We start from the raw sequence: 23,635 nt of genomic DNA, 5'->3' as shown, positions 1-23,635 counted from the left end.
CCCCATCACAAGGAAATATTGGTGCAAAATTCAAAAATAGCTGGAAGAAATTACAGAGCAAAAAACAGATTTGAAGCCAGGACTATTTTTATTAGGAATACTGGATCCGAAAATGAATAAAAACTTCAATACGTCACACTACACATACTCACTGCAGCAAGAATCATATTTGCACAAAACTGGAAACAAAATAATATACCCTCAGACAAAATAGTAATTAGAAAAATTCTTGAATGCACAGAAATGGATAAAATGACTATGGAGCTAAAAGATAGGGACAATTCGGACTATTATGAAGTATGGAATAAAATGTACAGTTGGCTCGAAAATAGAAACCAAAACAGGAAATGTTTAATTTAGTACTCATGAAACCTAAACTGGAGTAATTGAAAAACATTAAACAAAGAGATGTAAATATAAATGAATATAAATCGGTAGACAAGAATAATGAATACTACTATATGTGTTTATACCAGTGGTTCCCAAACTTTTTCAGTCCACTGCCCCCTTGGTGCTACAAACTCATCCTCAATGCCCCCCACTCCCACCCCTATAAATAGCATTGTTCGGAATAGTGGTTTGCACGACCCACTAAGGAAGATAGTAACAGTAAAATTCAAAACTGTAACAATGAATTGCACATTTATTCAAAATCCAATTTAAAAATCTTTTGTTAATTCAACAAAATTGTTCAACACGATCCAGTGATACCAGGTTTTCAAAGTCTGATAGTCATTTATCAAGAACCTTAGTAACTACTAACTTAGTAAACTCAATAAAATTTAGTAACTACTTCACTGTTCAGTAAATTCTTAATGTGATGGGTGGGCTTGATAAAATGATACCAGTTTCCCAATGTCTGGTTTTAAGTCACTTAGCAGGAATCTTAAATCACCACATTCAGTAATCTGGAGTCGATTTCTTTGCTTGGAGAGAAGTTGGATGACCACACTGAAACCATGTTCCACCAAATATGATGTTGCAAATGCAACAAGGAGCTTCTTAACCACTGTCCATAGTGCAGGATAGCAATCAGAAATTTCCTTCTGTAACCAAAACTCTTGGTACGATTTCTTAAACTTTGGCTTCAGCTCAATGTCATTTTGCAGCTCTATTAGTTGTTCCTCCACTACCCCATCTTCCTCAGTATCTGAAAATGGATTTATCACCTAATCTGGAATTTCCATCAAAAGAAGATCCTGATATCGCTCAGACATATCTTTATGCAGCGTGTCCAAATAGTCACAAAAACCTTGCAGATCATCATCTTATAGTCTACCTTTCTCTTCCAGCTCGGACAAACTCGGAAATTGGTATAGGTCGCGACGGCCTATATTGTGCTTGAATAGAGTTAACTTTGAAATAAACGTAGAGATGACAAATTTGGCCTTAATAACAGTGACCTTATTTCCTTGCAACTGCAAATTCACTTCATTGAACTTTGCAAACAGTTCTGATAAATAAGCAATGTCATGCCTGATCTCTTTGAGTTCATCACTAAGGTAATGACTGATGGCACCTAATGTCTTCACCTCTGCAGGTTCTCAAAGATTTCTGAGACCAGTGTTGAATACTTAAATTTCAGTAGTCACCAATCCCAGTCTTAAAATGAGTTTAGAATCAATGGGAGACACTGATAACAAAGAACTACTAGCTACTGAAAATGAGTCCAGTCCTGCCTTTCTTTTCCTTCTGTCCAAGTTTTGCAAGTACTTTTTTCAAGCATATGTTTTATTCCACAGTACATAAGCCATTATTGTTAGGGGGAAAATTGCTCTTCCAATCAATTTTAAAAGACACTGTCAGAATGACTCTGTTCTCAGCCCCCTTTGTGACTCCTCGAAAAGCATCCCCCCCACACGCTCCAACACCTGAGGAGGCAGGAATGGGCTGCAGATGTCTAGAATTAAAAGGTCGCTCGAATCCCTAGTATAGTCCTCCTGTGTGGGAAGGGGGTTGCTAAATATACCTCCAAGGTCCCTGCCAACTCTTACTGATACTGGCCCTGACTTTTCTGGCAGAACTGCAGTGGCGGCAATGACGGTGGCAGCAGCAACAACGGCGGCAACAGCTCCCCCCCCACACACGGCAGCACACCTGGATTCTTGGCAGGGGGCAGCAGGCCTGGCTGGCCGCATACTAGCCATCCCAGGAAGGGACATTAGGGTCTGCGGCAAAGCTCCCGATTTCTCCAAATGCCTCTTTCTTACTGTTGTAAGGGGACCAGCTGCAGTGCGCAAACTGCAAAAGCTGTTCCGCTGCCACCTGCACTACTTTCTTGAAGCTGGTTTGGAAAGGGAAAAACCGCAGCCGAATTAGTAGAGACATGCCCCACCCAAATGCCTCCATACGGGTCTCCCTTCAGTAGTCTCCCCACTGAACTATGCGACTCAAAAGTGATCGCCCACCCAAACGGAGCCTGCTCTTCCGAGCGCTCGCTCTTTCTTGCAGTGAATGAGCTGGGGGTGAGAAAAGCACTTCCCGCGTCTCTACCTGCATGCTGTTGCACCCTCCAAGACCAACAAGATGCCACTACCTAGGGCCACCAGCCACTACTTGGGTGCAGAGCCTATAACAGCATGCAGGTAGAGGAGAAGCGGGAAGCACTTTTCAATGGGGAGGCTACCGTAGGAAGACCCGTTTGGAGGCATCTGTGTGGGTTGGCTGCATTTTTTCCCTTTCCAAACCAGCTCCAAGCAAGTAGTGCAGACAGCAGCACAACAGCTGCTGAATTTTTGCACCGCAGCCCGTCCCCTTACCACGGTAAGAAAGAGGCATTCGGTGAAATCAGGAGCTTTGCCACCAACCCTGATGTCACCAGAGGCCTTCCCGGGATGGCTAGTATGTGTCCAGCCAGCCAGCCAGGCCTGCCCCCCCACATGGCAGCCTACCTTGATCCTGGGCAGCACGGCACCAGCGGCGGCCAGCCAGGCCTGCCACCCTCCCCAGGCCTCCCCCCACCGCAGCCCTCCTCCTTCCTGAATGGCACAGCACCAGCAGCCAGCCAGGCATGCCACCCCAACAGGCCCTCACCCCCCGTGGCAGCCCATTTGCAACTTACCCAAAATTAGGAAGGCGACGGCAGTCAAGTGGGCAAGGAGCAAAGCAATTGGGCCTGGGCTGGGTGGTTTGGGCAAGCAGCAACCAATAGCAAGCAAGGAGAGCAATAAGAAAGCATCCAACAGTTCAGCCTCGCACGTGTGGTAAGAGGAGCTGCCCAGTGGGCATGCGCGTGGCAGGAAACAAACTTTCAGTTTCTGGTGCACGCATGTGCACTGGCCAGCTAGTCTGATGATCTGAGCTTCAGGTTGCAAACCCGGAAGAGGAATGGCCGATGCTGCACGAGCCCTCCTCCAGCACTTCTCTGCCACCCCCTTGCCTCTTAGCACCCCCCTGCCACCCCCCTTGCCTCTTAGGTCTCCCCTAAGTCATCCCACTACCCCCCAGTGGGCAGTACTGCCCACTTTGGGAACCACTGGTTTATACGTTGATATAGTTATTATACTACTATCGAGAAGTAAATAGATACGATAGAATAGAGAACCACAAAAGCAAAATAAATATGAGGTACAGAAAGCTGTAAAATGACCTTAGATGGCATATATTGTTTGCTGTGTTTAGTTTTGTTTTTATGTATTTGTGGTTGTTTTTTAGGTTGTTTTTAAAGACAAAATTGTTTAATAAAAATTATTTTAAAATAACAACAACAATGGGTCTTATGGACAGCTGCTTTGCTTACATCTCTTCCCCCCCCCTAAACCCTTCCAACAAAACATTATTCTTAATTCACATTTTTCTAATAATTGTTAATATGCATTGATATAATAACATGCAGATATTTAATCAGTAATTGAAGGAATGCATATGGGAAGCTTCCTCTCTAAGGAAATTACCTGCCATGACTGGATATTTGAGATCCTCTTTCCAAGCCTCATCATGGTCGGTTGGGCTCTGGATCCAAACATTGCATGTAAGGCATGTGCCACAGCATAAATGGCATTGTAGATCTTGTAACTTTCACTTGTCATGCTTGTTTCAAAAACGTAATTTGGCAGATTCTGCAGATTCTCCTTTCCTGTACATTGTTTTGTCCCCATTGGAGGGATCTTGCCTGGTTTGTGGAATTTGCAATGAAAGGCAGATTCCCACAATTCTGGGAGAAAGATGGCTTCTTGTGGGTTCCAGGGGTCTAAAGACAGGAGGAAATGGCTGAATTCAGAGACATCCCCGATGTGGTCCCTAAAATGCAGGACTCCATGGAAAGGCTTTAGAAATAGCAATGTGTCTTCATATTCCTCCAAACTAAGTTTCCAATGGGAGGTTAAGATCCAAACATTCTGCAATGTTGTGTTGTTCAATTTTTCATGTAAATATAAATGTGACTGTACAGTGTAACTACAACCATAGTCTCCAAACAGAATAATCACTTCCGTTTTTGACCAAGTCTGTAACTTGAGAAGCATTTTTTCTATTCCAATCTGAAGATCATCTAATTTCAACCTTTCAGTGAAGGCCAGGCAGATCTCCTTCTCCTGGAGCATTGGCGTCAGAGTTGAGATGAAACGTTCTCCCCTGTCATCTTGAGGGGCCAGAAGTCCAACCCAGTTCCACTGGAAATACAGGAGTAGTTTGACTAGACCTATATACTGAGGAGATTCCTTGGGATTAATCCAGAAGAAGGAAGGATAAACTCTTCTCTCTCCCTGAGAGAACTCAAAGCCAACACCGAGCTGAAAAACAATGAGATTCATCTTTCAAAGACAAAGTAAAGTCTTAGGGCAACTTTAAGAGTCACCATTGTGTGGATTTTGCTCCACCAGTCAACCTGGCAAGCTTCATCTCCTTCCCTTCTTAGGGAGAGCCACCACTTATACATCTTGACTGATTGTCAGAAGACAAGAGAAGAAACCAACAACCTGATGCAGGAAATAAATGTCACTAAAATGATGGCTACTCTTTTATGAAGAATAAATGAAGAGTCACAGGCTCATGATGTGCCTCCCCCAAACTACTTTTAATTTCCTCTTGGCTTATGTTTGTGTTTTCATCTTTGTCTAATCCATATTGTATCCAAAGGAGCTCTCTTACCTGTGGGACCTTGAAGATACTGAAGATGGAGGCCATCAGCCTTGAGAGTTTGGAGTTGAGATCACCAATGACAGACAGTAGAGTGTCCTGCGGGTCACATTTGTACCCTGGAACCATTTGGCCTCGTGAGGAGAGTATGGAGAGGCTGTTTAAGGAAATAAATATCTCCCTCTGGAAATGACCATAGATGTGGAAGCCAAGGGAGATGTTGGGGAGCAGAAGAAAATCCTTATTGACCTCAGAGACAGCAAACGTCAATGCAAGGAACTGCTGGTAGTTACTGGTGATGAATCTGTAGTGAGCAAAACATTGGCAAACATTACAGGAAAGCTTGTGCATGGCTGTAGAACTTGCTTTACTGTTTGGGGGGAGTTTTGAGGGCAGAAACTCCCAAATTTCAATGGGTTTGGGTTTTTTTCAGATGATTTCCCTTGGCTAAACTTGGATGACTTTGTGAGAAAGGAGACAAGTCTTTCCATAGATATCCTGGACTGTTTTATACTCTTTATCGTCCCTGCCATATTCACTTTGCTGCGGTGGCTGTAATCCTTTCCAACTGCTTCACTTTCAATGTAATTATTTAAAATCTCTCTTGGAGCAGCTTCTTCAGGTGTGGTAAAGATTGCTGAGCACAGAAAAACAGTGAGGGTCACCTCCAAGATTTACTGAAGGCCATTATTCATCAGTAGTGCTGATTCCAACACTGAGAGCGATTTTTGTAACTCCTGAGCACTTGAAGAGTGCTGAGCTTTTATTTGAACTTTCTACCAAAAGTTTCTGTTCAGATTAATATTATAATTTAACTTCTTTACTAGGCCAGCACAGCTTCCCTCTTCATTTTTGTTGTTTCTCATCTTCCTGATGAAGAGATTGAGAATTCCAGACTCTTTGAAGAGCTTGCTACTTTATGGAGGGAAGAATAAAATGTGAACTACACCAGGACAGTACAAATAGTAGAAGTATTTTTGGAAAAAAGTCCCTGAATTTAAAGCAAAGAGAATAATTATCTGCTTGTTTTCCCTCCAGCTGAAACTTACCCAATATGGAAATGATGATTCACTTTATTAAAGTCTTGGACAACAGACCCGTAAATGTCTCCCAAGGGCAAATTCCCACCAATAATGAGATCACCAGGCCTATAGAAGCTTTCCTTTAACTGGATATAATCCCTGAGCACACAAATGGTTTGCAGCCCCTTTGCTGTAGTTGGAGCCAGGAGCCAGAAGAGCAGCAGAAGCATCAGTGATGACTCCTGCCTGGTCATTCTTCTCACTTTCCCTCCTAGAACAGAAATTGAGGTTCATGCAGAAACTGATCGGAAGGTTCCTCCTCAAATCTCACTGGAAGTTTAGCAGATCAGACACCACCTGTGCCACCTGGATGGCCCCAGGACCACTTTATAGCAACAATATTTTTTCTTACCTGTGGTTGGGCTTTGACCATAGAAGAAATAAAGGCATGTGAGTCTCTTCAAACCCAGGAATGAGCTCTTTGCAAGGCAGGTTAAGGTGATATGTTCTTCCCCCCATCTGGTGAACTCAGAGATATTTTTTAAAGCAGGTTTTATCCTGGAAGATCTTTGTGTGTGGAAATCCACAGGGGATACATGAAGAATGACTGTTTTTTCTGATAATTGCAGGGAAAGCCATTGTCCTCTCCCCTTAGTAACAGCTTCTCTTCATACAGCAGAATGGAAAACATGTTTGTGTCTCTTGTAATTCTCAGAGCAGATGGAGTCATGGGGAAGTTGTCTAGTTGACCTATGTGAAAGTGACCCCTGCACACAAGATGGATTTTGGCTTGTCCCATAGTTTGGTCAGATAATATGAAGGCTACTTGGGAATAGTGGCACAAGGCAGAGATGTAATTTGAGGAAGAATGTCAGGATATTAACTGCAATTTTTTGGCAAGATTTGAAAATTTCTGTTGCTGTATCCTAAGGGTAGGAATTGTCATCTGGTTGTCTCTTTTGGTCTTTTGGGGTGCTGCTCCCCAAATTACCAGGTCTGAAATTCTTTTCTAGAAGTTTCATTCACAGGTGCAGTTGGAATCAATACTACTGTACCAGCCTTCTTGCTGCACAGCAACTTCCCTGTCTGAGCCTCTGGAGGGCATTTCACGGTTGACTGAGGGGTTCCCTAGACTTAAGGTCTTGAGATATGTCAATTTGCCATTTCTAGAGCAATCCTTAGAGGCATTTCAACATGGCCACCATCATTCATGGCTCGATTCAAAAGAGACCACTTCCAACGTGATCTGAGGAGGAGCTATCCTGGTCCCCTTTGTCCTGGCCAGATCATGACTTTGAGATTCTATTTTGCTGCTCCTCTCTGCAGGGAGGCTGGATCTCTTTGACCAGTCCACTCTTAGTGACTGATGGGGTTCCAAAGGGAACTGAGGATTATACCCCAGGCTCTGCTGCATGGTTCTTCTGAGGCCTTGGCCACTACCTGGAATAAGACAGCTACTGAGGCCTTGGATAGGATCACTCGCATGCAACCTCTCTTGGCCCATTGTTCCCAACATGCCCCAGGATTCAATTGAGGGAGCAAAAAAGGGTCAAGAGACATCCAGAGCTCTGCTGAAGGAACATGAGGGATGAAGCTGACTGAACGTGAGCTAGAGCAGGGGTGTCAAACTCCATTTCACTGAGGGCCAGATCAGGATTATTGTTGCCCTTAGGGGAGCCGGGAGTGGCATGGCTGTGTGGTTGTGGGTGGATGGGTGGGTGTGGACAGTGTGGGCATGGTGAGCTAGATGTCCCTCATGTTGGGGGTGGGACCAGGCTGATCCACCGGAGGAGACTCACTGACCCGCTCAGGCCACGCGGGGGGGTACAGATGGCAGCATGAGTCATCTGACCTTTGAGCTCCCAGGGCACCAGGACTCCACAGCCCTGCCCTACTTCCCTGAGGGGATGCCTGGGCTCACTTGCCTCCTGCTCCAGGCTCACTCTCCTTGCCCAGTCTGGGCTTCCTGGATTGGGAAGAGGGGCTGAGGGACAGTGGGGCTCCTGCTGGAGGGCTCTGCTACTGCTGGTGCCACTGCTTGAAGGTGAGGCAGGGGGTGAGACGGTGTGGCCTGGCTGAGGGGTCCCCATGTACGCTGGTGTAGGGCATGTAGGTCAGCTCTGGGGCTGGGCTCAGTAGGGAGGGGAGTCCCAGCTGCCTCTTTGGGATTGTCTTCCTGCCCTTCCCATATACTGGGGCCATTCCAGGTGGGTAGGTGGGTGGGAGTCTCATCCCACTTGTCTGGTGGAGCTGGAGGAAGAGGTTTGGACAGCACGGGCTGCGCCCCATGGTGGAAGCTACAGGAGCAGGTGGAAGCAGATGCTTGGGGGAAGACAGGAGATTTGGTCTGCAAGGGGACCACACATCTGCCTGCCCTGTTCCAGCTGGGATGGCCGTGGGCAAGCAAAAACAAATGGTGGGACAGAGTGGGTGAGTGAGTGGGCAGCCACCTGGTGCATTCAGCAGGCCTGATCACGTGCCTCCCCCCATGGCTCTGCCTCCCCCTTTTGCTTGGAGGGCCAACCTGGCAGTCCCAGTGCTTGGACCCACCTGCCCAGCATGGGCTGTGACTACTGCCAGACACTGTTGGACCCTGTGCACTCGTCCCCTCCTGTGTGTGGACTGGGGTGGGAGGGGCCTTGTGTTTGACATACCTGAGCTAGAGTTTCTATTAAGGCCCACCTCATGGCACTACAAGCCTCAAAATGTCAATATTTCTCCATTCTTTTTGCACTTCTTATAACACTGAGTGACACCCGTGGCCTTTGTAAAGATGATCTGGAACCTTCTGGGTAAGGGTCATGTGTAGGTTTTCCTTCAGGCCTCACAGGATGTTATAAAGATGGTGGACCATAACTTTATATGTTTACAATCTATTAAATAAATGAGCCTCACAAAGATTTTTAAACTAAACTGTTTTATTTACGAAAATAAACAAAGCCTATTCAACAGAATATCCGTTGTCAGTCTCTTCCTTAAGTATCTTGTCAGCTCTTTCTGCAGTCGCCCTGTACGATTGGAGTTTGGGCCTTTCTTCCTCAGAAGGGAGAGGCTTTGGTGACTTCAGCTCTGCCTCTGATCCCGAACTGGGTTAGCCTGCTGGCAAGCAGCTCCTTATATGCTGACAGTTAGTGACAGTTAGTGACAGTTAGGGAAGGCATAGAAAAAGCCCGGGAGATTCAAAACCAGGAGCTGCACTCTGATTGGCCTATTCAATTATCTAAGCCAAAGGCCATTAATAGGCACAGCAATCGTGAGGGAATTTTTTTTCCTCACACTCACAGAGGAATTCTGGTTGATAAAATTGCTTGGATCTCTTCCCAGTTGGAGGCCAAGCATGGTGTGGATCCTATGGAGAAGGCTGGGGAAAGGACTTTTGCAGTAATTTAGGAACAGTTTGATCTGGTTGATCCCAAGGATGTCGACAGAGTCCATGGGATGTAGTTGTGACCACCTGTGAACTAGATCCATGCCCCCCTGTTAATGACATGGTTGTTAAATGAATCTAGTTTCCCCATTGACCTGGCTTGTTGGAAAGTCAGAAAAGAGGACCCTGGGACACTGCAACCGTCATAAATATGAGCCAGTTGCCAAAGGCCCAAAGTTTGACCACATGCCCATGGGAATGCTGCAATGGTCATAAGTGTGAAAAATGGTTATAAGTCATGTTTCTCAGTGCCTTTGTAACTTTGAACAATCACTGAATGAACTGTCGAGGACAGCCTGTATAATGTCACATACACTTTTGAAACTCCTTCTGTGTTTAATTTTTATATTGATTGTATAGTTTTTGGTTTATTTAGATCAATAGGCCAATTTTAAATAGCACATTTTCTCCTTTTATTGTAAGATGTTCTGCACTCGGAAAATAAAATAAATAAATGAAATCACCGTTGTTGACCCCCACCTGAAACTTCACCTTCGCTGGAGCTCCAGAGTTTTCTGCAATGCTGCACAAACAGCCAGAGGGAAGCAGAACGAATCACTTTGTCACAAGGCCACATGGTGCAATGACAGAAGTGGCCACCATATTCCAAGGGACCACAACTGAATGAGGCCACTGGTGGCTGCTACCAAAATCATGCTGGAAGTGCTTGTTTAGCGAATCTGTCCCAACATTGATGAAGAACATCAGTTTTTTATGCTTTACAGACCTGTGAACATGGTCAATGTGTAGTCTGGGACAATTGGCTACATCCACTTCATCCCAGCCCCCTCACCCCACCTGACCCATGGCATTCACCCCTCCCTAGCTGCTATGGTTGATGCTCCCCTCTTTGCAAACTGGATTCCCCAGGCTGTGGCAGGAGTGATCACGATGGCCTTTTGACTCCCTTTGAGCTGCCCCACTTTGGTTCAATGCAAAGGGTGAGCACATGGGCCAGACAGCTTCTGTTCTCACCATTCAGCAGCCAATCCAGAGCTTCAGTTTGCTGATCAATTCCATGGCCTGAGGTGTGCAGTTTGCAAAGAGGGGCCCACAAGCTGTATCCTGCTGTCAATGCAGGGCAGGACTGGGCTCTCTGTATAAAAATTCAATCTCTCCTGGAGTGATAGAGCCTTTAATTTAGGAAGCATCATCTGTGGCTCTCCAGTTGGGACCTCCGGTTACATAATGCCTTTGCTGGCCTTGCTGGTGGACAGAATGTCAGGCCTGTCCCCGCTTAGACATTTAGGAAAGAAAAATCCTTGACTCTCTTTGTAGAGTTGTGTATACTTTTACTAAAAGTCAAGTGGTTACTGCGTAAGCAAAGCCAGATCTGAAGATTTCTGTATAAACCATGTAATTTTTCCTCTTCCCAGGCCTCCCCCATATGTCATCTTGTTAGTTTCCAATGAGGTTAAAATTAGTCTTCTTGGTTTCTAAAGTTTGAGGCCTGTTTAGTGGCCCGTTGCATTCTGTTCCCATGCCTCTGTCCTTGGATCGTTCAGGCATTGTCTCTGGTTGCCTCTTCTGTTACCTGTCATTCCCCCCTTCCCTATTTCCCTCCTCTCATCCTTGATGGCAGATCTGACCTAGAGCCTGTTACTGTCTGCAACCCACATGGCCCCGATCCCTCTTTGCTGAGAGTGATTCTCATGTGGGAGGCAATGAAATAAATGGGGAATGGGCCCAATTCCAGGAGTCAGTAGAGGAGGAGGAGGAGGTTGGTGCAGTGGGAAGGATCTTCTGGAAATGGTTTTGTTCTGGGAAGAGTTGAGACATGCAGGGCTAATTGTCCCGTGATGCAAATCTGCCGAGGCAATTTGTACTACAGTGAATCCGCCAGGGTGAGGCAGCGTGAGAGGGTGGCTGGGGAGAATCAGTTGGGGGGCTGATAGGGAGGAGCTAACAGGAAGGGACTGATGGGGAGGGGTGGCCATGGTGGGTTAGCTGAAATGGGGAGGCTGGGGTGAGATGGCCGGGGCAAGGCGACTGCAGCCAATTGTCCCATTTCCATCAGTGTTGGGTTGCAAAGTTACTATTTCATCATTGTCGCTAAATAAGGACTATCTCTCATGTTTATGCAGCTGTTACAACTGCTTAAGCCTTCAGGCTTCAGATGCAGGACCAAATCAAGTCTCACTGCAGTATTTTTTGTTAAGAGTATGCCCAGGATACATTTTCTCTACAGAATAGTTGGAGGAATGCTTGAAGGTCAAAGGATGCATTCATATTTATACATTTGAGAAAGATGGAGAAAATGATATATGTATAAGGAATAGATGATGTAAGCATACCTATTCATAATTAACAAACTATCAATTATGGTGCCACTTGTCTAGTGTTACTATCGTCAACAGAGAAATATTGTCTTAATAAAAAAGTATGTCTGTTAGATTGCCATAGAAATTTTGATAAAGCTTATGGAAAACCAGAGAATTTGAGTTTGCTATTTTATGGGCCAATTTGCACACATTCCTCCATTGTTTCCATTTCCCACATGAGAGGCCTTCTGATGGAAATGGAGATGTTATCATCAACATACCAATTGTGCACTACCCAGGATTAAATGACTACATGTCACAGGACTCTGTGATTTCTAGGTGCCTCCTGACTTTGATGACTGTCATACCTTGTCACACCTTGAATGACATTACCGGGAACTTGTCCTCATTAAAGAAATTTGATTGTGGTGTTGGGCATGGATAGAATGATTCCTGTGGAGACCTTCTGTGCACACAGATCTCATAGAACAACGTAGTTTACCACAGAAGTCCATGAGATGAAATGTCAGAAGAGATGATTAACATACTCCATAAAATTATGACATTCTTTGTTCATTCCTCTCAGGGAGATTCTGCCCAACATTGATGAGGCAATACTGCAGATCTGGATGTGAGGAAGATTTATGTTTAAAAAAATTGATATTGAACCTAGTCCTTTAAAACACTACCTTAAAAATAAACTAAATAAATTAAGAAAATTTCCTCCTTGAAATAATAAACACATCTTTTTTCAAGTTTAACATTTTTTATTAGGTTATAAGATAAAATACAAAATACAAAAGTAAATAGGAAGACACAGTGTGTGTGAGGGGGAAACAAGGAGAGAAAAGTGAGAAGAAATTGGGGAAAAGAAAAGAAGAAACATTGACTTCCGACTCCTTCTCTTGCAGTAAAAAAAAGCATTAACATCAAACCACAACTTTTTGTTTTTCCATAGTAATATAAACTAACCATTTCTATAAAAACATATCAATCTAATCAGTAAAACCCAAAATCAAAGTTTCATTTTTTTTCCACTTCAAGCACAAAGTTCAGAAGTGGTTTCCATGTGGAAATAAAGGTACTTATATTCTTGACCAAAATGGTCAAATTTGCCATTTCTTACAACTCCATCAGCTTCTGTAGCCATTCATTGATAGTGGGAATCTAAGGGTTCTTCCATTTTTATGCGTATAATTGTCTTGCTGCTGTCAACATATATAAGATCAAAATTTTTCTCCAAGTCTTTTTCCATTAAACCCAAAGGAAATGTTTCTGGTTTTATTTTTATTTTCATTTTAAGAATATTCTGTATTATAGGATGAATCTTACTCTAAAATTTCTTTGCCTTAACACATGTCCATCATAAAAGGAAAAAAGTTCCTTCTTTCCTTTACAAATTCATTTGAAATGCCTTTATGCATTCTCGATAACTTATCCGGTGTTAAATGCCAATGATACATGATCTTATAAAATTATTCTTTTAAATTACAGTATAGTGTAAATTTTAAACCTTTCATTTACATATTTTCCCATAGTTCAAGCATCACATTATATCCAAAATTCCTTACCCAGTGAATCATACAATGTTTTACATGTTCACTTTCCAAATTCACGTTCAATAACATTTTATAAATCTTAGTAATAATATGCTCATCACTACCACACAGTAAGATTTCCAATGCATTTTTAGCAAAATCAAACCCACAACTCTTTTTATTTGATTTAAACCATTCTTTCAGTTCTTGATATGTAAACCAATGGCAAACATAACCTTCTAATTCAAGTTCTTCCCTCAATTTTAATGTAGCTTCACCAGAGTTGAAAGATAATATTTTACCACAATGATTGCATGGGGGGAAATTTTTGGTTATGGAATTGACTTAGAGAAATGGCAAAAACTGTGGCTGCAAAATTATAAAATGACAATGTCAACAGCATATAAGGAAAATTTGTATAAGATGTTTTACAGGTGGCATCTACCCCAAGCAAGAATAGCCAGAATGTTCAAGAACAAATCGGAAAAGTGCTGGAAATGTCATCAGACTCCGGGCTCATATTACTATATGTGATGGACATGTGTAGAAGTTAAAAGATACTGGACTGTAATCCATACATGGTTGGAAAAAGTGATTAAAAAAAACACATAGACTTTAAGCCAGAGATTTTTTTTATTAGGAATTGTGCCAGAAATATACAGTAGAGAATTGAGATATTTGATTGTGAATGTTTTAACAGCGGCTAGAATTGTGTTTGCGAAAAACTGGAAAAATGAAAAAATACCAACGCAAGATGAAGTTATTAAGAAAATTATGGAATGTGCTGAAATGAGTAAATTGACATTTGAAATTAGAGAACAAGAAGATAAAAAATATTATAAGATACAGGATTTATTTTACCAATGGCTAGATAAGAAAGCATGGGAATGAAATATGAAACATGAAATGAATGTTATAAATATAATACTTGAAAATAATTTTTATGAAGCGGTAAAGCCATTGTTAAATAAATGACAAATGAGGATGTTTATTTGTTTGAAAATATGAGAAACTAAATAACTAGTAAATTTTGAATATGGAGATGAAGCACAAAAGATTTGTAACCGACCGACACACTGTTTGAAATTATAATGGAAGATGGATTTATATTTTATGTTTTGTTTAAAAAAAAATTCAAAAAAAAAAAAGATAATATTTTACCATACGTCTAGCAGGCTGCCTTCGCCACCATTTCTTTTCTTTAAAAAGCTTCTTGTGGGGACAACCAAAGAGGCAATTTCGTATAGAACCTTGTTTTATATTTATTCCAAACTCTTAGAATAGCATGTCTAGCAAAGTAATTATTAAAATCAACATGAACTTGAACTTTATCATACCATAAATAACCGTGCCATCCAAACCTTAATTCGTGGCCCTCTAATTCAAGTAGCCTCTTATTCTGGAGGTTCACCCACTCTTTTAACCAGGCCAGACAACATGCCTCAGAATACAATTTCAGGTCTGGTAAACCCAAACCCCCTTTTTCCTTAGCATCTTGCAGTAGTTTGTATCAAATTCTTGGTTTTTTCCTTTGCCATATAAACGTACAAAATATCCAAAATAATAAACACATCTTTAACAACAAGTTTTCCTTCCATACAGGGCACTGGACTTCACTAAGGACACTTTGAAAACATGAGAAACAAAAGACTGACCAGAGGAATATTGTAAGCACTTGCAGAACTTGATAAGGAATTCTTTATGGACAAATTCCTCCTTCACATCATCATTTATTAGAAATCTTATCACATTCTAAACATACCACAAAGACAATTATAAATGGCAACTCCTTGCATTGGTTAGAAATTCTTGTTCCTTACTATATTTTCTCTACAATTGAGATCCGGCCTCTGCAGAATAATGTAGCATTTGGGGAAAAAGATACAAGCCAAGAGAGCAGCTCCAGAGGCCAAAATGGAGAAGATCTCCACAGCCACCATGGACTTCCCTTTGGTGCTCAGGTAGGTGGGGAGGAAGGAGATCCAAACACTGCAAAAGACCAGCATGCTAAAAGTAATGAACTTGGCTTCATTAAAACTATCAGGCAATTTCCTAGCCAGAAAGGCCACTGTGAAACTGATGACGGCCAAAAGTCCTAGGTAAGAGAGGACAATGTAAAACATTACAGCTGAGCCTTGCTTACATTCCAAGATGATCTCTCCAAACAAGGAGTGGAAGTCCAAGTTAAGAAATGGGGGAGAGGTTCCCAGCCAGGTGGCACAAAGGACTGCTTGGATCAGGGGACCGGCTATGACAATGGAGTTGATCAGTTGTTTTCTTAAGAGTTTCCTTGTCTTGTTCCCTGGCTTGGTGGCCATGAAGGCCAAAACCACCATGACAGTTTTTGCCAAAACAGAGGAAACTGCCAGGGAAAAGAGAATGGCAAAGGCAGATTGTTGGAAGAGACAGGTGAGCTTCCCTGGTTGACCAATGAAGAGGAAGGAGCAGAGGAAGCAGAGCAGGAGGGAGGTCAAGAGGAGGTAGGTGAGGTCTCGGTTGTTGGCCTTGACTATTGGTGTGTCATGGTGTTTATAAAAAATTACCAGGACAGCAGAAGTGATCACAGAGAGGAAAAGAGCGAGAAAAACTAAAGTGTATCCCAGGGTGTCCTGATAGGCAAGGAAGTGGATCTTCTTGGCAATGCATTGGTCCTTGTCCTTGTTGGGATATTGGTCTTCTGGGCAGGGTTGACAGTGAGCAGCATCTGAAATCAAGAGTCTATTTAAGAATTTCCGGGGCATCTACCATGCCCATTATCCCTATTTTAAAGAACATATGAGTGTTGCCTTTCTGCTGTTGGCGTGTTGTGAGAACCCATGTGTAATTTATGGGACATCAAAAAGAGCAAATCATTCTTCATTTACGATGATCCTGGGGATAGATTAGCCAGAGATGAGGATTTATCCAGTTCCAGTTATCCATTCACTCTGCAGTTCCATGAGTAACGTGGCTTTCAGTTTAAGGTTGCTGCCTTTTTTTTCTCCCATTTTATAATGGAACCCATAGAAGAAAGACAGATTTGTTATCCAGAAATGCTGCTGTTTTGTTTGTGTGTATATTATCCCTGTTTCAGTGGTGAAATTCAAAATTTTTTACTACTGGTTCTTTGGGTGTTGCTTGGTAGGTGTGGTGTTGCTTGGTGGGTGTACCAGGGGAAGGATACTGCAAAATCCCCATTCCCACCCCACTCTGGGACCAGCTAGAGCTGGTGTTTGCCAGTTCTCTGAACTAATCAAAATTTCCGCTACTGGTTCTCCAGAACCTGCTGGATTTCACCCCTGCCCTGCCTTAACCTCTCTACTTCGTATCTCAAATCTGTCCATTTAGAAGTTTTTTGCTCCCTCCTGCTCTATCAAAGAGACATAAATAAATGAATGTCCTCTTTCCCTGGCAGGTCTATTTCCTCAGAGGTTGATAGTGCTGACAGAAGGAGCTTATTCTGAATAATAAAAATTAAAGCTTGGACTTCACACCCCATTTCCTCAGGTAAGTTTGGAAGGCAGTTTTTGCAATTGGATGTTAAAGTAGCAATGGAAATCTGAGTTGGGATTCATAAATTCAGCCCTAAAGATATCCTGCATGGAACTGCTGAGGATTGGGAAAGGTGGCTTCTGTGACCACTGCAATTTATATCTGGAAACTGATTTCAGCAACGGTTTTCCTGGAAGATATGATTTCATGACAATCTCATAAAAATAACAATAACAAAAAAATGACTTAATGAATGTCTTCTTTGATCCTGGATGATTTACATTTGAAGTCTTGCCTACCTGTCTGATTAGAAATGGTCCCTTCTGGACAAGGGTCACACTGGTAGCAGCAAACCTGCTTGCCCTCTGGAACTCTTCTCCTCTCTCCTGCATGGCACCTCTTCATGCCACACCTGGCAAAGGGCACCTTCTGAAAGAGAAAAGAGAAATACTTGAGATGACCTAAGCAATGAACCTGCTGCATCCATGCTTTTCCCCATTCCTACTTCTATGTTCAGATTTTCTTCTAAAGAGATACATTGCCACCATCTATCAGAAATGTGGAACAGCTCCTGGGGGGTTCAGGCCACTGGAATTCCTGAGACATCAACAGATGTTGGAGATTTTAACTGGGGTTTCATCCTGCAGAGGAAGGATTATGACTGAACCACAGCATTTCTAAAATAAAGAACCATGAGGATACAACTGAGTGACAGTGGTCAATGGAAATCACTGTTACTAGCTGTAATTGCATCCTGCGTTTCAAGCAGAAGTCACTCCCAAGCCTAACTCTTTGTGGAATGACACAAATCAGACCACAAATGTGTTACATACAAAGCAGATTTCTCACCAAATAACTGCCATAATTTCTGACTCAATTGATTATTTTTCAACTTAGAAAGATGTTCTGCACCTCAGGAAGAGAATGAATCTTTCTGTGAATTTAGAACATTTCCTTGCAACTCACCTTTGTGGCCCAGATGATTCCATCAGAGTAAATGGTGAAATCCTGGCCTGGAGGAGCCTCAGGATTTACTTGACCAACCTTCCTGTGGACAAAAGATCGATTGGGGAAGAGAACCCAGTTGAGAAGATCATAACAATCAGATCCCAGTCCATCTTCTGAGAAGGAGACTTCCTCTCCAGCACTGTTGTTGAACTGCACATTACTCACATAGGCAAGAATCTGAAATAAAAGAGACATTCAGAAATTCGAATATTTGGGCTAAAGCTACAAATGAGACATCATGGCTTCTATCATCACATAAAGGGCATCTTGAGAAGATGGGTTTATATTTGAGAAGCTAGTTCTGTCTCTTGCTGGAAATCTGAGGAATCAGGTGTATTTAACTCTGAAACTAAAAGTTTTCTCTTCATCACTGGGCATGGTTTCCAACTCCAATTTGAGCAAAACACAAGAATTTTAGTTCCACAATCTAAATTTAATTGTAGGCTTTTCCTCTTGTGATACTTGGCTACATGCACTTTCAAATAGTTACTTTTTCCCATGGTCTTTTTAATTGATAAAGGAATTTTTGGAATGAATAAACCATTTCTAAGAGAATCATGGAAAATTCCACTGGTTTTCTCTAGCTCATTGTCAAAGGCAGCAGAAGGCAGGAACCAGGTTTGATCAATTGGGCCATGTGGAAGGAAGCATCCGACCTGGTTGATCACTTCACTAGTTAGAGAGGTCCAACATTTCAGGCTTTGATGCAGGAAATTCTGATGAATTTCAGACCAGGAGTCCATTAGGACCCCTTTGAATCTTGCTCTGTGCTGTATATTATCATAGAAAGAGAATCACAGTATTGGAAGGGACATTGGAGGTCTTCTAATCCAACCCCCTGCTCAAGCAACAGATCCTCTACGATTTCAGACAAGTGGCTATCCTGTCTCTTCTTCAATGACTCCAGCAATGAGGCTCCCACAAATTCTAAAGGTAAACCCACCCTTAAGAAATTTCTCCTTAGATCTAGGTTGCTTCTCTCCTTGGTTAGTTTCCATCCATTCTTAATCAGAAGCTGTTTTCACACAACAAGTTGTGTAGCACAACAAATGGTAAACTAAAAAGAGGGGCAGGGTCTCAGATGAATTGGTATGGGAGAACACAGACATTTAATCAGGAACTGAAGAAATTCATATGGGGAGCATCCAATTTAAGTGTCTGTGGACTGAGTCAAAAGCCAAAGAAATTACCTGCCATGACTGGACATTGGAGATCCTCTTTCCAAGCCTCATCATGGTCGGTCGAACTCTGGATCCATGCATTGCATGTAAAGCGTGTGCCAAAGCATAAACAGCATTGTAGATATTGTAACTTTCACCTGTCATTCTTTTTTCAATAGTGTAATTGGGCAGATTCTGCAGATTCTCCTTTCCTGTACATTGTTTTTCTCCCTTTGGAGGGATCTCTCCTGATTTATGGATCTTGCAGCGAAAGACCCTTTCCCACCATAGAGGGAGAAAGACATCTCCTTGGGGGTTCAAGGGGTCTAAAGACAGGAGGAAGTGGCTGAATTCAGAGACATCCTTGGAGTGATGCCTAAAATGCAAGGTCCCATGCAAAGCTTTTATATATTGCAATGTGTATTCAGCTTCTTCCATGCCAAGTTTCCAATGGGAAGTGAAGATACAAACTTTCCTAAATGATACTTTCCTGTATTTTTCAAAAAAACGTACTGCCCCTATTACAGTGACTGTAACAACAGTGTCTCCAAACACAATAAACACATCTACTTTAGACCACATGCGGAAATTGGCAACAATCTTGTTCAGAGTGGTTTTAAAATCACTCAATTCCAGCATTTCAGTGAAGGCCAGGCAGATCTCCTTCTCTTGGAGCATTGGTGTCAGAGTTGAGATGAAACGTTCTCCCCTGTCATCTTGAGGGGCCAGAAGACCAACCCAGTTCCACTGGAAATAGAAGAGGAGCTGGACTAAACCCACATACTGAGGAGATTCCTTGGGATTAATCCGAAAGAAGGAAGGATAAACTCTTCTCTCTCCCTGAGAGAACTCAAAGCCAACTCCGAGCTGGAAAAAATGAGATTCATCTTTTAAAGACAAGGACAACATTGGGAGGCACCATTGTGTGGTTTTTCCTCCACCTGTCAGGCTGACTGACTCTGAGTGGCAAGCTTCATCTCCTTCCCTTCTTAGGGAGAGCCACCACTTACACATCTTGACTGGTTGTGGTATGTCAGAAGACAAGAAGACATGAGAAGAAACCAACAACCTGATACAGAGAATAAACATCACTAAAATGATGGGTACACTTTTATGAAGAATAAACGAAGAGTCACAGGCTCATGATGTGCGTTCCCCAAACTACCTTTAATTTCATCTTGGCTTATGTTTGTGCTTGTGATCTTTGTCTATTCTACTCCATATTGTATCTAACAGAGCTATCTTACCTGTGGGACCTTAAAGATGCTGAAGATGGAGTCCATCAGCTTTGAGAATTTGGAGCTGAGACCCCCAATGACAGAGAGCAGAGTGTCCTGCAGGTGACATTTGTAACCTGGAACCACTTGGCCTTGTGAGGAGAGCATGGAGAGGCTGTTGATGGAAATAAATATTTCCCTCTGGAAATGGCCATAGATGTGGAAGCCAAGGGTGAAATTGGGGAGCAGAAGAAAATCCTTATTGACCTCAGAGACAGCAAACATCAATGCAAGGAACTGCTGGTAGTGACCTAGTATGAGCCTGTAGTGAGAAAAAAATATTGGGGAAGATTACAGGAAAGCTTGTGTGTTGCTTCACTGATTGGGGGAGCATTGGGGCAGCAACCCCCAAATTTTATTGGGTTTGGGGTTAGGGTTACGGTTGAACTTTGACTTGAGTTTTCTAACCACAAGTTACTATTTGGGTTAATATTATAATTTGAGTTCTTCACTAAGCCAGCACAGCTTCCCTCTTCATTTTTACTGTTTATCTTCTTCTTGTGGAGAGGTTGAGAATTCCACTCTATTTTAATAGCTTGGTAGTTTATTGAGAAAAGCACAAAATATGAACTCCAGTAGGGCAGTGAAAAATACTAGAAGGATTATTTCTGAAAAGGGTCCCAGAATTAAAAGCAAAGAGACCATTTATATGTAAGTTTCTCCTCCAACTGAAACTTACACATAATTTACAGGAAGATTCATAGTATTAAAGTCTTGGACAGGAGATTTTAAAGTAGTTCCAAAGGGCAAATTCCCACCAATAATGAGATCACCAGACCTATAGTAGCTTTCTTCTAATGGGATATAATCCCTGAGCACACATATGGTTTGCAGTCTCTTTGCTGTAGTTGGAGCCAGGAGCCAGAAGAGCATCAGCATCAGCAGTAGCATGACTCCTGCCCGGTCATTCTTCTCACCTTTCCTCCTAGAACAGAAATCAAAGTTTATGCAGAAACTGAATTGAAGGTTACTGTTGAAATCTCACTGGAGCTTTAGCAGATCAGACTCTACCTGTGCCACCTGGATGGCCCCAGGACCAATTTATATCAACCGTGCTTCCTCTTACCTGTCTTTGGGCTGTGACCATAAAGGAAACAAAGGCATGGGAGTCTCTTCAAACCCAGGAGCTCTTTGCAAGACAGACTAAGGTGACACGTTCTGCCCCCCCAGCAGGTGAACTCAGATAATTTTTAAAACCACTTTTATCCTGGAAGATCTTTGTGTCTAGAAATCCACAGGGGATACATGAAGAATGACTGTTGTTCTGATAATTGCAGGGAAAAGCCATTGTCCTCTCCCCTTAGCAACAGCATCTCCTCTTGCAGCAGAATGGAAAACATGTTTGTGTCTCTTCTTGTAATTCACAGAGCAGATGGAGTCATGGCAAACTTGTCTAGTTGGCCTACGTGAAAGTGCCCCTTGCAAACAAGATGGATTTTGGATTTTGCCCTAGTTTGGTCAGATAATAGGTGGGCTACTTGGGAATAGTGGCACAAGGCAGAAATGTACCATATTTTTCAGAGTGTAAGACACACTTTTACCCCCCTAAAAGAGGGTGATAATGTTGGTGCCTCCTATACACCGAATACGGTCATTTTTGCCCTCCCGAGGCCCCGCCCATCCCATTTTTGTGAGAAATGGGCCCGTTTTTCACAAAAACAGGGTGCACAGAGGGTTTGGGAGGCCTGCAGAGTGCTCCTGGGGACTGGGGAGGGCAAAAACCTGTTTTTCTTACTTACCTCTTCAAAATCTTTGGTGCATCTTATACACCGATTTGTCTTATAGTCAGAAAAATACAGTAATTTGAAGAAGTATCTCAGGATATTAACTGCAATTTTTTTGACAAGACTTGCAAATTTCTGTTGCTGTATCCTAAGGGTAGGAATTGTCATTTGGGTGTTTCTTTTGTTCTTTTGGGTGCTGCTCCCCAAATTGCCAGGTCTGAAATTCTTTTCTTGAAGATTCATTCACAGGACCAGTTGGGATCATTACTACTGTACCAACCTTCTTGCTGCACAGCAATCTCTGTGTCTGAGTCTCTGGAGGACATTTCACAGTTGACTGTGAGGTTCCCCAGACTTATGGTCTTGAGAGAGGTCCATTTACCATCCCTGGGGCTGGCCTTAGAGGCATCTCAAAATGGCCACCATCATTCTTGGCTCAACTTAAAACTGACCACTTCCAACCTGATCTGAGGAAGAGCTGTCCTGGCCAGATCATGGCCTAATGACGTTGAGATTCTATTTTGCTGCTCCTCTCTGCAGGGAGGCTGGATCTCTTTGGCCAGTCCAGTCTTAGTGACTGATGGGATTCCAAAGGGAATTGAGGATTATACCTGAGGTTCTGCTGCGTGATCCTTCTGAGGCCTTGGCCACTACCTGGAATAGGAAAGTTACTGAGATCTTGGATAGGATCACTTGCATGCAACCTCTCTTTGTCCATTGTTCCCAACATGCCCCATGATTCAATTCAGGGAGCTGAAAAGGGTCAAGAGACATCCAGAGCTCTGCTGAAGGAATATGAGGGATGAAGCTGACTGAACATGAGCTGGAGCAGGAGTATCAAACTCCATTTCATTGAGGGTCACATCAGGAGTGTTGTTGGCCTTGGGGGGCCGGGGTGGTGGTAACTGGGTGGTTGCAGCTGCTGTGTGGGCATGGCCAGTGTGGGCATGGCCAGCTCAACGTCCCTCATGTAGGGGGTGGGACCAGGGTGGGCTTCAGGCCCTGATCCACTGGAGGAGCCTCACCAAGCCTCTTAGGTCACATGGTCAGGCCCTGGATGGCAGCATGGGCTACCTGGGACCCTGGGCAGCAGGTACCCGACACTTGAGTTCCCAGGGCACCGGGACTCTACTGCCCAGCCCCACTTCCCTTAGGGCATGCCTCCGCCTGCTTGCCTCCTGATCCTGGCTGCTGCTGCTGGTGATGCCATTGCTGCAAGGCGAGGCAGGAAGCAAAGCGGGGATCCCAAAATACATGAATGCAGGGTTCGTGGGTCAGCTCTGGAGCTGGGTTTGGGTGGGGCAGAGTGGAGAGGGGAGTCCCAGCTGCTTCTTGGGGATGCGTAACTTCTTACAGTGTGTCAGTTGGACCTTTTTCTGGACTATAATTCTGTGTGCTCAGTCATTCATGCCCTGGTCTTCCTTCATTTGAGTTCATACAATGGGCTCTACATAGGGCTACCTTTGAAGAGCATTTGGAAGATGCAGCTGGTGCTTAATGACGCAGGGTGGACAATGTTATCTACCCCTAGTATGGCCCATGTAATAGCCCTGTTTTAAAAGCTGCATTGGTTTCTGCTTTGCATCCGTGTCGAACTCAAGGTTTGGGTTATCACATTGAAAGACCTCCATGGCATCCTCTTTGAAATATTTATTTTATTTATTGTTTATT

At 43.2% G+C, this 23,635-nt stretch overlaps 1 protein-coding gene across 1 annotated transcript; it reads right to left on the bottom strand.

Annotated features, from left to right (window-relative positions):
* Positions 1-8,037: 8,037 nt before the first annotated feature.
* Positions 8,038-23,220, bottom strand: LOC148116312 (vomeronasal type-2 receptor 26-like). Its single transcript, XM_087871913.1, has 6 exons — positions 23,062-23,220; positions 21,158-21,165; positions 17,095-17,207; positions 15,159-16,028; positions 13,495-13,596; positions 8,038-8,420 (listed from the first exon to the last, which is right to left on the bottom strand). The coding sequence occupies exons 1-6, from the start codon at positions 23,218-23,220 to the stop codon at positions 8,038-8,040; spliced, it is 1,635 nt and encodes a 544-aa protein (XP_087728039.1).
* Positions 23,221-23,635: the final 415 nt, after the last annotated feature.

The sequence above is a fragment of the Pantherophis guttatus genome, chromosome 1 (assembly GCF_059756535.1).
Source record: "Pantherophis guttatus breed Tessera chromosome 1, ASM5975653v1, whole genome shotgun sequence".
NCBI lineage: Eukaryota > Metazoa > Chordata > Lepidosauria > Squamata > Colubridae > Pantherophis > Pantherophis guttatus.
This window is presented reverse-complemented; position numbering and strand designations above follow the sequence as displayed.